The 13828-nt window shown below is 43.7% G+C and overlaps 1 protein-coding gene across 1 annotated transcript; it reads left to right on the top strand.

Annotated features, from left to right (window-relative positions):
• Positions 1–684: 684 nt before the first annotated feature.
• On the top strand, positions 685–9368 carry NCEH1 (neutral cholesterol ester hydrolase 1). Its single transcript, XM_035901191.1, has 5 exons — positions 685–764; positions 2632–2701; positions 5155–5326; positions 6829–8671; positions 8872–9368. Exons 2-4 carry the CDS (start codon positions 2664–2666, stop codon positions 7444–7446), a joined length of 828 nt encoding a protein of 275 aa, XP_035757084.1. The 5' UTR covers positions 685–764; positions 2632–2663; the 3' UTR covers positions 7447–8671; positions 8872–9368.
• Positions 9369–13828: the final 4460 nt, after the last annotated feature.

Below are 13828 nucleotides of genomic sequence, written 5' to 3'. Positions count from 1 at the left end.
GAGACCATTCCTGTTCCCAAATTTCTTGCAATCCTTGAGAACTTTCTCAATTCAGAATTGGAAAGACTTACACTTTGGGGTGGAACAAGAGAAATACTTTGCATTTTTGATACTTTACCACCACAAACATTTTTGCCTGTGTAGTATTGCCCTCTGCTGGCACCGGTCTGGGGAGCTTCACGAGCCCCATGGTGGAGCGTGCTGGTGGGTTCATCTCCTCTCGGAAGTGTCTTTCAAAGGCAAGGATCCGAGTGCTCGTTCACAGTTGTCTTGATCCACGTAGTGCTCATGGTTTGATGTATTTCGACAACAGAGAATCTTTTATGGACAGGGTTTTGTTTTAATATGGCTTTAAAAGCATTAGAGGTCTTTGATAATCATTCATTTTCCAGTGAATATTCTAAGAATCCATATTCGGTTTCGTGTAGGACCTGCCCTTTGAAGACGGTTGCATTAAACATCAATGCAGTATGGCATGGTATGCTCTGAAGTAACAGAAATCTCCTTTTTTCTTCTTTTTTTTTCCCCCCACTAGTGTCACCTCATTCACTATCTGAGGCTCAGCCATCACTTGATAGTTCTGAATTCTTTGATTTGTACCTTTGACAAGCTGAAGTCTGTCTCCTCTGAGGACATCACCATCACGGATGCTGTTTTTGACGGTGTGGAAGTCAGAGTGTTCGAACCTCCGGTGAAGCGAGACGAAAGGCTCAAGCGCGGCATTGTGTACATCCACGGAGGGGGCTGGGCCTTGGCAAGCGCAAGTATGTGTTTGCCAGTAATTAAATAGGATTTTGGTCTGGTTTCCTCCTAGCAGGAGAAGCCAAAAGGTTTTTTTTTCCTGCCAGGGGTGACGATTTTGCTAAGATGTACCTGAATTCAGTAGTAAATATCTCCACTCTGGTAGATCAGCTGTAAGGAGGGGGGAAAAAATATCGTGAACACCCAGCAAGAATGCGGATCTTCTCTGCACGTGAGCTGTAAAAGAACCAAAAGGTTAATTTTGTTACATCCTGAGAGGAAAAAATAGTTTATTGTTTAAATTCCTGAGATGCCTGGATGGGCTGTTTGGGCCAGTCCCCTGTTTTCTATGGTCACGTGCAAATGTCGATCCTTGGTGATCAGGATCCAGTGTAAGAGGTTTGCCCCATTTTCGCACACTAATTAGCAGAAGAGTGGGCTGAACAACACCGCATGTAGCAACACGGCTGATGTTTGGCTCTTAAGTTACGCGTACGTGGGCATACATGCTGCTGGCCACAGGGAACGGCCGGCGCGACGAAGGAAACGGCTGGAGGTCGGTTCCTGTCCCATGATTTCACCACCCCAGCTTAGGGGACCACTGCCACCACTAAGAGAAATTACCTTGAAAATTACTGCTGTTTACTCCAATTAACTTGGAAGCCACAGACATGGTCCGAGAAAGTAAGGCAGTAAGCTAACCGCTGCTCCTTCCATGTCGTACAGGAGGAGAAAAGCCTTGGGAGGAGAAAGGGTGTGAGGTTCTCATGGCTGCCCCGAGATCCAGATCCGACAGGAGCCTTCCCCCATTCCCTTCCCCGTTGCTCCTGAGATGCCATGAAGTCCATGTGGCCCTCATGCAGCTTCATCTATAGAGGAAGAACATTGATGGGGTTTTCCAGAATGTTCCAAAACAGAGACTGTATTGACTGTGTTTGGACTATTCATGTATAAGTCACTTAGAGCATGATTTAAGAGAGATTTAGGTTCCTAAATAACCTTAAAATCTGTCCTTCATGTGCTTTTGGAAATCCCAGTCTCTTTGTCCTGTAGTCCCATAGCAGTTAGAAATTTTGCTCCTCTTACCTAACAGAGGAATTGGTGCTTTGAGGTGGGGTTTCTTAGGCCTGCCCAAGCGATGTTCACTGGCGTCCTGCCTGCCTCATTTGTTCTGTAACAGTTTGTACATGACTCTGCCTGCACAAAAGTTTATATTAAATGACTGTGCTTTGCTTGGGCGGCTGTAACTCGGCTATGTCAGGTGCTATCCTCGAGTCCAAGATGCAGAAGTTAATGGCACGGATGTTACAGCTAAATATTAAATTCTAAGACCAGATACTTTAGACAACACTTAGTGTCTTAGTATATTTTATCGTACCGGGAACCAACGATTTAAGTTACTGGAAAGGAATAAAATTAAAGAAAATCAGTCCACTGATAAATAGGATAGCTGTGATTAATCCTCCCTTAAACGAGTAGTTCAATTGACGTTAATAGGGCAACTCATTTGAATCAAAGCAATGCACGCTATCATAAAATGATCAACAAGCAGTGACTCATGCAGTGATAACTGTCTCTGGATGCTCACGCCCCCAAGCCACTGGGTACCTTAAATTTTGCCCGACTGAGAGAATTGTGATAGGTGGACGCAATGAGATGCCCCAAGTCACCAAGAAACAGATGAGCAAGAACGCACCGGACTGCAGGACTTCTCAAGGCGTGAACTAAGTCCCTTCCGCTACGATACGTATTTGGCATTTCATCTACTGCAAGCTGATCTCATTTGCTTGGCTTATATTTGTATCAGGTCGTTATATTTTCTGAGAAGGCTTTGCGACTACTGACATAAATGGACTCCTATGTCCCTAACACTGTGTCCTTTCGTTCCAGGAACAAGTCTTTATAACAATCTCTGCAGAATCATGGCTGAATCTCTCAACGCCGTCGTTGTCTCAGTTGAGTGAGTAATCTAAAACTAATCGAGTCATTTTAAGGTATTAGAAATACGTAACGTAACTCTCTTAGCTTTTCCCTTGCTACTGGCCTGTGTATAAGGCTTTAACTTGGGTAATAATTCTCTTTACCCATCTCATATTTTCACCCTTCTAAAATAACAACAAATTGGAACGGTGTCAAAAATTCATTTGGGTTTCTAATTATTTTAGAGGTCGTTTTAGAAGGCAGAAATGTGGGAAAGGAAAGTAGCACTTAATTCAGTTGGACAAAGACTAAAATGCAAATTTTTAGTGCATCTTGCAATCGTGTCCACATGGAAGGAGTGCAGCTAAAACCTGCCATCACCCAAGTGCCAACTTACGATTCTGTAAATACTTGTGAACTTTTAAAACAAACAAAAAAAAAACCCCAAACACATTTGGGCATGCTGCATACCTGAAGGAAGGCTGAACCACATCTCTATGTCTGCTCATGTAGCAAGAGGGACTTTTCCATTTTAATATATATAATATTAAAAAATATATATTAACCCCCCCGAAGTCTGTCTATAAACCACAGTTTCTAAGCCATATCAAGCAAGGGTCTGCAACGTAAAAATTGTCAATGCAGTTTACCCCTGCTCATGAACCAGGCTACAGTGGAGCCTGGCAGTTCCCCGCTGCTCTCTCGGTCTCCCGCTGTTCCACTCATCTCATTTGAGCCTTGCACGCCACTCGAGAGGAGAGGACTGCCAGGGTGCCAGACAACAGCAGAGCAGGGCTGCTTTTTTAACGTGCTGAACAATTCCAAGGTAAACAAACCTCTCGACTAGCTAACTTACAGCACCTGGCTGGCTCCAACTTGATGGGCACTTTTCCCATCCTCATTGTCAACTTCAATATTCTCTTTTGCAAACCCAATCACTTGAGAGAACTACTCAAGTTTTCTCACCTACAGCTGGTGACATACCAAGCTCTGTGATCTAATTGCGACGTAATTATATGGAGTTGATGATACTGATAGCCTACTTTAAAGGGTTGCACTTTTTTTATTTCTTTGTTCTTTATTAGTAGAAACAATGAAAAGTAAAAAAGCAGCTGTGGGTTACTCGAGATGAGCAGTGATCACAGTATTGAAAAGTTCCTTCTTATTCCTTTTCTGATTTATGGTGGTATAACTCTGCCTGTTTCTCGGAGTTATTGTTTACCTCTTCTCCTTAGCCATTTAATCTTCCAGTCAAGGTGTTTGTACTCAATTAGTAAAGACTAATTAGATTTCTCATTGGTTTAATTGCACGCCTCGCTTTCACGGTATATGCACAGTCCATTACCCAGTTTTGCGAGGAGTTCCCAAAGGGCTCTCATATTCCTTCGTAGCTGATGCAACATACAGATTGCTTTCTGAAAGCAGGACAGATACGGAGTTTGAAACACTTTTTGCGTAAGCTAAGTTTAAAATTTATTCTGCATGTGAAACTTTTTTTTAGCTTAGGTTCTGAAGAAAATGTTTTGAATCAGAAAGCTGGATTTTGGTTTGCTTGTTTTGCTCGGCTCTACTGATAATGTGTAAAATCCATAGAATCATAGAACGTTTTGGGTTGGAAGGGACCCCTAGAGGTCATCTAGTCCAACCCCCCTGCAGTGGGCAGGGACACCGCTAACTAGATCAGGTTGCTCACAGCCCCGTCCATTAACTGAAAAGCTACAAACAGAAGACATGCTTGGTACCGTAAGGGCTAGTAACATCTCTTAGAACACAAATTATTCAGTAGCTATGAATGGACTTCACTGTTATTTCGAAACTCGGAAAATCTCATGAGTGGGACTCAGCTGCTGACTGTTCCTGGGCAGACTGTGTGCCCCCTGTGCCTCAGTCTCTGCACCTGCGCAATGGGTATATTCCTGCCCCACTCCTCGAGAAAGGAGCGGAATTACTGAATTGCACTGGAGCAAATTGGTATTTGCTTCTTGGCTGCCGCTCATGTCATGGCACAGAGGTATAGCAAGGGTCATTCTCTCCTGTGCATAGGTAAAAATTCAGGGTACAGAACTGCTTAGCTGTTTGGCTCGGTGGAATCTGCTGGGCGTATATGACCGACTCTGCCTCGTACTAGTTCAGGTAGGGCTTTGGATCCAAGCCAGCCTGATTGTAATGCCTCCCTTGCCAAGGGTGTTTTAAATATTCGTTCATTTTTATAATGCATGATGAAACCCTCTGTTGGGAAATTCTCAGGAAGCGCTGCACAATTTTTTACTATCTTGGTATTATTCATATCTAGTCGGTTCATATTAATCTTTCAGAATTAGAGCATTAATTACAAGATTAAGTCTTGCATAAGAATTACACACCTCATATTTATTCCGTAATATTTATCCTAATGAAATAGTTATTTGCCATTAAGGAATACCTGATATTGCCTATTAATCCTGAAAGAGAGGTAACGCTGATGGTGATAATCGTCATCTCTTTTCTTTGTAGATACAGGCTGGTACCAGAGGTGTGCTTCCCCGAGCAATTCCACGATGCTCTTCGTGCTACTAAGCATTTTTTGCAGCCCGATGTCCTAGCTGAGTATTCCATTGACCCGAGTCGAATCGCAATTTCTGGCGACAGCGCAGGAGGGAATTTGGCGGCTGCTGTGTGTCAGCAGGTAACGTCCAGTGTCCGTTGCGTTATTCCCCAGCGGCAGTCCCGAACGCAGCGACGTGTGTAGGTTGACAGCTCCTTTCTGCTGTGTCATCACGAGGCGATGGGCCATCCCGAAAGACAGAATGGTAGAAAGCCAGCAGCTAGTCACCTTACAGAAGAAAAACGAGTCAGTCGCAATATGAATCACATAGCCTGCAACGTCTTACTACGGTGACGAGTTGTTATAGGCCAGATTTTAAGAGCAAGTACCTAAATGACCTTTTTCACCCCTTTTGCTGGTGAATTCTTTCTTTTTCGAAGTAGGTAACTAGGTGCCTGCGTAATTTATCAACTTAACTTCCTATTTTTAGATGCTTGTCTCTGAAAATAGGTTTTTATTTCTTTCAAACGCAAACGAAGGACAAAATCTACAAAAAGTGAAGCTTAATTCTTCTGGTAAATTGTCTTCCTGTAGCATTTCGCAATTTTAAGGAAATTTCTTTTGAGTATCTGCAGTTTAAATGTAATCTGAATTTAATCTAGTAAAGATTTTAAAGGCAGCCTGGGGCAAGTAATAATATTTTTCATGCTTGAGTGAAATATTATTATTAGCTTTTTTGTATTGCCATAATCATTGGTGATAAGAAAGCAGATACCATGTCCGGGCAACTAATTATCATGACAACCTTGCAATATTGAATTAGGGTGAAAAAATGAATTAGGGGCAATTACACTAAAAGCTTTGATATTCAGGACTGATAAACATGATAGTACCATGGTTTGGAAGCAGCATTCCTAATTCGTTTCCCTGATGCATAGTTCTTTTTAAATCGGTGATGTAGGACTGATTCAGGGAGAGGTTAAATACACTAAGATTCTTCAGCCTGAAAAAAAGAGGCAGACAAGATGAGAGGTGATGGAGAACCGTGTATCTTGTGTAGAAGATGCAGCAAAACAAGTGTTTGCTGATTCTTCCAGAAAAAGATTCGGGGGAACCGCATGTAAAATTGGTACCGAATCAATCAGATCAAATGCAGATGACAGGTTCAAGTCAAACACAGAGCGGTGCTTCTGTACACGGTGAGCTTTTGCTCACGGATGCCAACTGTTTGCATATGCTCAAAAAAACAATTAGATAAATTCATGGAAGAAAAATCCGTGAAAACTCTCAAAAGCAAGACTAGCTCCTTTGCTTCAGGAAGACCTTCAGTTGCAAAATGTTAAACTGGGAACTGCGCTAGCTAAATGCCGCTTTACAGTTTTTTTTTCTTCCTACACCTTTCAACTTCTGCCACTGGTTTCTGCTGGAGACAGGGTACTGGGTCTGCCTGGATGGCCATCCTTGTAAGGAGAAGAAAACGATCAGGCTGCTAATACTTGAGACAAAAGAGCAACATTACCTGCGTAAGGGCAGAATTCGGCCTAAAAATTGTCAAATGAATGGTGGCTTGTATGAATTTAAGGTTGCTACTGTAATGTTTATTTTCTTTATAATCCCAATTCTATCCTATATTCTTCCCACAGCTTAGCAAAGATGAGCATTTGACCATCAAACCCAAACTGCAGGCCTTAATTTATCCAGTCCTTCAGGCATTTGACTTCAATACACCTTCCTATCAGCAGAACATGAATATGCCCGTTCTTCCTCGTTACGTCATGATCAACTATTGGATAGATTATTTCAATGGCAATTACGACTTGGCTCACTCGCTGCTAATTAACAACCACACTGCTCTTGACGTCAGCCAAGCTCTCTCTTTCAGAGGCCGTCTGAACTGGACATCTCTACTGCCTTCATCGTTCAAAAAGAACTACAAGCCTGTAATACAAACCACAGGCAAGGCCGAAATCATCCAGGAGATACCGGCGCTGCTTGATGTACGAGCAGTTCCGCTCCTTGCGGAAAATGAAACTCTGCAGCTGCAGCCAAAGACTTACATCCTGACCTGCGAGAACGACGTCCTGCGAGACGACGGGGTGATGTACGCCAAGCGCTTGGAGAACGCCGGCGTGGAAGTCACGCTCGATCACTTCGACGACTGCTTTCACGGCTGTATGATATTCACCGTTTGGCCTACGGATTTCTCTGCGGGCGTTCAGACCAGGAACAGCTACATCAAATGGCTGGATGAAAACCTCTGAAGGGGGAGTCTCTCTAGAAGACACGGGGTGCGCAACTCTGGTGTCCGTTCTTGCTGGAGAGCAAACAACGCAGAAGTGCACTTTTCCAAATTCAGACTTCACCCCTTCAGCTGCAGTGCTGGGGGTTACACACCACTAACTACAGCGTTCACTGGCTCCACTGGCCTTGCCCAGCAAAGAATTTTGAGAAATACTTTTTCAAACTTTGATTTCTTCCCCCCCCCCCCTCCTTTTTTTTTTTTTTCAGTTGACAGTTACCAAATGCAAACAAACGTTGAGCAGGGCGATCAGCATTCCTGTAGCATCCTTAACCAGCCGCAACTTTCGAGCTTTGACTCTCAACTAGGTCCAATGGCCACAGTTTTCAAATGATGTGAAGTAAAGCCAAACACCTACATCTACATCTGAATAGGTAAAAATGGGAGCTGGTTTTCAACAGTGCTGAGCCCTTGATGTCAAAGAAAGTGTGAGAGCTCTCACCTTTGACAGCAGAGCCATGCATTTGAATGTCAAGCCTGGATTTAGGTGTTGGCTTTTAGTCTCATAGACAAATGGCTCATTTAAATTTAAAAAAAAAAAGCTCTTCTAGGCAGTTAAGATGATGCTAGACAAGTCTCCCAGCCAAACATGCAATTCAGCTTTGGAATTTGGTCCTTATTGCCTTCTAGTTATTTATATTTTATAAAAGCACAGGACTAAATATATTTTCAATAAAAAGCATTACAGCATACATACGAATATATAGGATCAAATACTATGTGTAGCAGCAGAATCCCAGTTGTTTATGTGGGAGTGAGCTTCAAAGCTGACTGCTTATTTGGCTGAAGAATGTGACTTGGTGTTGAAAGCCTCAGCTTCCTAACCTTACAGAAAATACTGAGCATACTAAAAAAAATATCTACTGTGTGGTTTGCACTAATGTTTATAATAATAGTTGGGTTTGTTCATTGACTTTTCTTTTGTGCTCGTAGTGTTTGTGATTATTTCACGCTTCCTGGAAAGAGGGAAGCAAGTAAATAGAAGTGGGCTCTAGCCTATGCGGAAGATTTAAACCTGAGCTTTGCAGCTAAACTTTATCTTGCAGGCTGACCTAGAGCGCTAGGTAAGGGGATCTTGCAAATCTCTACGGCCTGAGTCAGTCTCTAAAATTCAGACAGGCAGGACAGGGAAGTGAAACCTCTTGCGCCGGCGCCTGTTGCCCAGCTTACTGCTTGCAGAAAGGAAGGTTGTGCAAAAGCCCGGTTTCTAGGCAAAGAGGAGAGAATGGCTGCCCCGTGACTAAACCGGTGGATTAAATTCATCCTCTGCTTTACCACAGACTTCCCGCGGGACGCTGGGAGAACAACTTCATCTCCTTATGCCTCCCTTTCTTCTGCTGCAAGGAGGGAGCAGCGATTCCCTACCCCACAAATTGCAGAAAGGAAGGTTGTGCAAAAGCCCGGTTTCTAGGCAAAGAGGAGAGAATGGCTGCCCCGTGACTAAACCGGTGGATTAAATTCATCCTCTGCTTTACCACAGACTTCCCGCGGGACGCTGGGAGAACAACTTCATCTCCTTATGCCTCCCTTTCTTCTGCTGCAAGGAGGGAGCAGCGATTCCCTACCCCACAAAGGAGCTGCGAAGCTGGAGCCACAGGCGCTGGCGAAGCACGCGGCTGTGGCTGGCGGGCACCAAACACCTCCCGTAGGTTTTGGTTTTCCATCCATCTCTAATAGCTGGCCCCGAGCAGCCCTGCCCCATGATGGGTGATGCGGGGAGACTGCGGGTCCTCCCGGCAGTCAGCTCGTCTCCATCCCGGCTCCGGTGACACTACCGTAAGGTGAAGGCTTCCTGGCTGTTGGGAGAGCACGGGAGAGGTAATTTCATGAGGGCATTTCTTACGGCAGGATTCTGAAAAGTTCTTTAAGGAAAAAAAAAAAAAAGGCACAGATCAAACTGCCTTCTGTCCTTTCAAATCTATACAGACCAGTCCGCTTTCAGTGGTATTTAAGTAAGTGAACGGCTTTGCCGAATCATTGCTTCCTACAAGCATCAGGTTGTTAATGTGGTTGTGTGTATTAAGAAAAGCTTTTCATGAGCAAGGGCCTCGGTGTAGGCTCAGTCATGTAGGCTGAAGCTCATTTCTGGGCATAGGTTCACATGGAGGTCGCAAGCCAAAGCTTTTCCAACAGTGGCTCAGATTCTTCTTCCATTTAGATCGTTGCAAGGACTCGGTGGAATTAGAGCAGCTGAGTGACAATCTGAATCGGAATAAATTTTCATCAGGATATCCAATTAACGCTGCAGAAGAATTAGAACTTTTTTTTTCCTGGATGTAAACCCTCTTTCCTCCTTTCCCCCATAAACACAACTTCAGTAGATATAATTTACACTTAAAACAGACAGCAAGGTTACGCCCATTCTAAAGACAAATCACTAATCTTGAAGAAGGGTCTGCTCCAGCGTGCTTTCCCCTGTACGGAGGCAGGGCCATTTACTTGACTTTAGACCATGACTTGCAGAGTCAAAAGCTGTCGTTAGGCCCGGCTGTAACACCAGGCTTCTTCCTGGCTTTCCCACTTCAAGAGTAAAGCCATGTCAGAAAAGATGTAATTTATATCCACCTGCCATCATTAAAAGACAGTAACTGTACTACTGGAAAAAAAGTGGTTAATATTCCTATAAATTCTATAATAATTAAGTTTGCAAAGGTTTAGATCAGCATTTGTTTATAGCTAAGTTATAAATATCTGCTATAAAGCTATAATATAATTACTGCTGTTTGGGTGGGTTTTTTTTTTAAACTGAACTGAAATGGAGAGCTGGAATATATATTCCTGGAGTCAGCTGTAAATTTTCTTCATGCACTGAAGCACATTAAAGTCTTGGCACAAGAAATAGTAGTAAGTAGATAACTGGACTGAATGTGTTTACTAAGCCATCACCAGCGTGACGCGACATCCAAGATCGCAGCACAACTTGGATGAGGTGTTACAGTAATAACTAGGTCTGTTAAAATATCTCGACTACTCTTATCATGCAGCTATATGGTTTAAGTCTGCGATAGCTGCAAAGATACTTGATGGAACCTATAATATATAAAAAAGAGGCGTGAGTTCCAACTAGAAAAAGACCTTTTAGTATAGAGCCGCACAAGGCGCTTGATTAAAATTCAGCGTAAACGCTGAAGTCGGTGTTAGTTCAAACTCAGCTTTCCTCCTACCTTGCTTTGTTGCCCTTGGCACACAGTCCCCGTGCCTGACGCGGAAAGTTTAGGGTTGTTTCCAGCTGAGCTGCTGCAAGCTCCTGGACGCTGAGCACCAACTCAGGGGCGAGCTCAACCGGGGCTGGCGGGCATGGTTACAGACGGCCGACGCCTGGTAGCGAGAGATTAAGATTAATGCATGGTACAACACCTCGATTTGTCCATGTGTTTAGTCCTACGTCTCCTGAGATGTTTCCTTGGGTCTACCCAGCACCTTCAGTCCTTGGTTATTTCTCAAAGCAGTTCAAGGCACTTTGCGTGTTGTAGGACCAGATCAGGTATTTGTAACAATATTTCACCTGTGCATAGGAAAAAGTTTTCTAAAAGAAGTCAGGCAATAAATTTGTCTGCTTACCTTTTCGTTAAATCAACAAGCATAACTACTTTTTGAAGATTGCTTTTTTTTTTCCCTGCTCCTACAATTAGAATTTATCTGTTTCAAAAATAGCTTGTTCCTGATGGCCCTCAAAGCATTCAAATGTAAGCTTTAAACAAATAAAGAGCTCACATAAGAGAACCCATAGTTATTTATATCCTATTTCCATAGACCTGGGAACTATATTAGCAGGTCCCCAGTATTTTGGCCAGTATTCGCAGGAATAAATAGAAGTTTTGTCTCCCTAGCTTAGGACCTCTTCAAGGATGGGTGTTTGGCATTTCTGGAAACCCAGACACGTTGAAAGGTGTTTTGTAGTGTATAAAAATCACTAATAACTTGAATTTCCTAACCTTCATCTAAGTAATTCCAAAATTGCATCCCTAGCCAAAGCAGAAAGGCCATCGTGGGTTTAAGGCCTACAAACTGAAAAGAAATGCTTTATCTTTAAGACATTGTTTTGTAGTGTTTGGGCCACTGTATTTTTTAATTAGGTGCATCATGGGTATATTTTTTAATCTCTTTCTAAACTTTATGAGAAGCTTCTTTCAAACAAACATAAGTAGGTTAACCTGTCTTAAACCTTTTAAGCTGCTATGATCTGTAACGACGTTAAAAAAAAGCAAAACCAGCTGGTCTCATGTCGTCTTATTTGTGATGTTCAAAACCCCAAAGTGCAACATACTTGATGTAAATGCATTCGATATCTTACGCATGGCCGTGTTTTGCTTCTTTCCCAGTGCAGGGCGAAGATCTTGTAAGATCTAATCAGTAACTGTGATTGAAATGTGCTATCAAAATGAAGAACAAATAAATAAAATCAAATGTATCTGGGACTTTTGTTTTTTCCCTGCCCCAGGACCACTGATTTTTTTTTTCTCCCAGTTGTACCACATTTCCAATTTGAGTTTTCACTTAGCAGAGGTGCAGAAAACAAAACGGGAGAGCTCAAGAGTTCCTGAAGAAGCGCTGAACCGAAGCCAAGGTGGTTGTTTCCAAGGCAGGAGACCTTGCCTGTGTGTCCGTGCCCTGCGAGGGCATCCTCCTCTTTCTTCGTTGCTGCCAAATGAGTGCGTGACACCCTAGCATAAGGGGTGATTCCTCCACGACCGCTGTTCCTCTCGTTCAAGACAGACGGTGGGGCTCGCGTTCTCCATTCTGATCTATAAACACATTTTTATATGTTTATAAATGATTCGCATGTTTGAAATCTGGTTTGGCCAGTGAAAGTCCTAGCTCTGCTTTCATTCCTATTTGCCTGCCTTTCACATTCTTTCTCTCTGAACTCTTGCTCATTTTCATCCCCTGCGCTCTCCTTTATTACTGGTCATCCCAGCATTACTTTTGAAATACTCTAGCATGGGGGTTTGCCATTTTGTCCAGCAGGGTCCTGTGATTTTCATGCAATATAAAGCTTTCCTCCTGCCGAAAAAAACGCTAGGGAATAAGCTTCAAAGTGCTTACAAGCCTATTTTTAAGTCAGCAGGAGTCATACCCCTGCTTGCATTGAATTGAATGCATTGAAAACCAGGCTGGGCCCCGTAGAACATTTTTTTGCAGTCATGTTTTCTTAGATTTGGTGTAAAGCCTGACTGCGCAGGGCTTGGCAAGGCCAGGGCATGGCTGGGTGCCACCACGGGCACCATCCCATGCCGGGTGCCACTGCTGGAGGATGCACAGCGAGCGCCCGCCGAAGGATGCGCTGCTGTTTGCCACGATCCCACGGGCACCCGGCTGCCACCTGAGGGCCAGCGAAGCCTCTGCCACGAAATCCTCAACAGCACCTTCACGTGGCATCAGAGGAGCATGCGAGGCTTCTGAATCCAAGTGTTAATCTGCCATAGACGCAGCACTTTTTTTGTTTTTGCAGAACTGCGGTGCTGTTGCGTACGAGACATCCGCGTGGGGCTGGCTGACGCAGCAAAACTCACGGGGGAGGCAAGTTTGGAGAATGAGCCGGTGGCCAAGCGCAGCTCCGGTGGCGCTGGCTGCCTCCGTGGTGCCGGAGCCGTGCGTCCCCGCTCCCATTGCAGCACCCTCATGGATCGTTGGAGCTGGGCCACGCTTTATTTTGTTCATCCCCAGGGGAGGCAGACACTTTCTCCTCACTCTGGATTCCATTTTTGCTGGCACTAATCCAGTGGCATTTATTTCCTTTATAAGTGTCGTTTAAACAGTTGGCAGCGCATCATTAATAGAAGGCTACGTTTTACCCCTAATGTAAATTTAATAATTCTTCACGGTGATTTTCTACAGCATTTTAAAGTGTTTATCAACTGCTCAACAGGAAGACAGGCAAAAGAAAACAAAAAAGGAACCCTGCAATGGCTCCTTTAAAACTTTTTTTTTACAGAAACTACGTTTTAAATAACTCTTTCTGGCTTTATCTAAGCAAGACAACACTAAACATTTCCATCTCAACCACTTGTCCTTTTCTGAAGCAGAATCTCTACAAACCACAGCGCTTCCCATCATAAGACATAAGCCTAGGGATACAGGAGAGGCAGAGTTTGTTAAAGGAGAGAATATATTTTATATTGAGAGATTAAAACCAGCAATAATAATCGGTGTTTCAGAAAGCTACTCCTCCCACAACCATCGTACTAGTATCGGGACTGGCGCGGGACACGCAGTGCCATCGAGACGTGGGATTCAGTGTGGTGGAGGAATAAATAAGGGGGTTTTTGCTGTCATGGAATCATAGAATCATAGAATCTTTTGGGTTGGAAGGGACCCCTAGAGGCCACCCAGCCCAACCCCCC

The sequence above is a fragment of the Egretta garzetta genome, unplaced genomic scaffold (assembly GCF_000687185.1).
Source record: "Egretta garzetta isolate BGI_Z169 unplaced genomic scaffold, ASM68718v1 scaffold429, whole genome shotgun sequence".
Taxonomy (NCBI): domain Eukaryota; kingdom Metazoa; phylum Chordata; class Aves; order Pelecaniformes; family Ardeidae; genus Egretta; species Egretta garzetta.
Note: the sequence above shows the minus strand (reverse complement) of the source record. Positions and strands in the feature narration are given on the sequence as shown.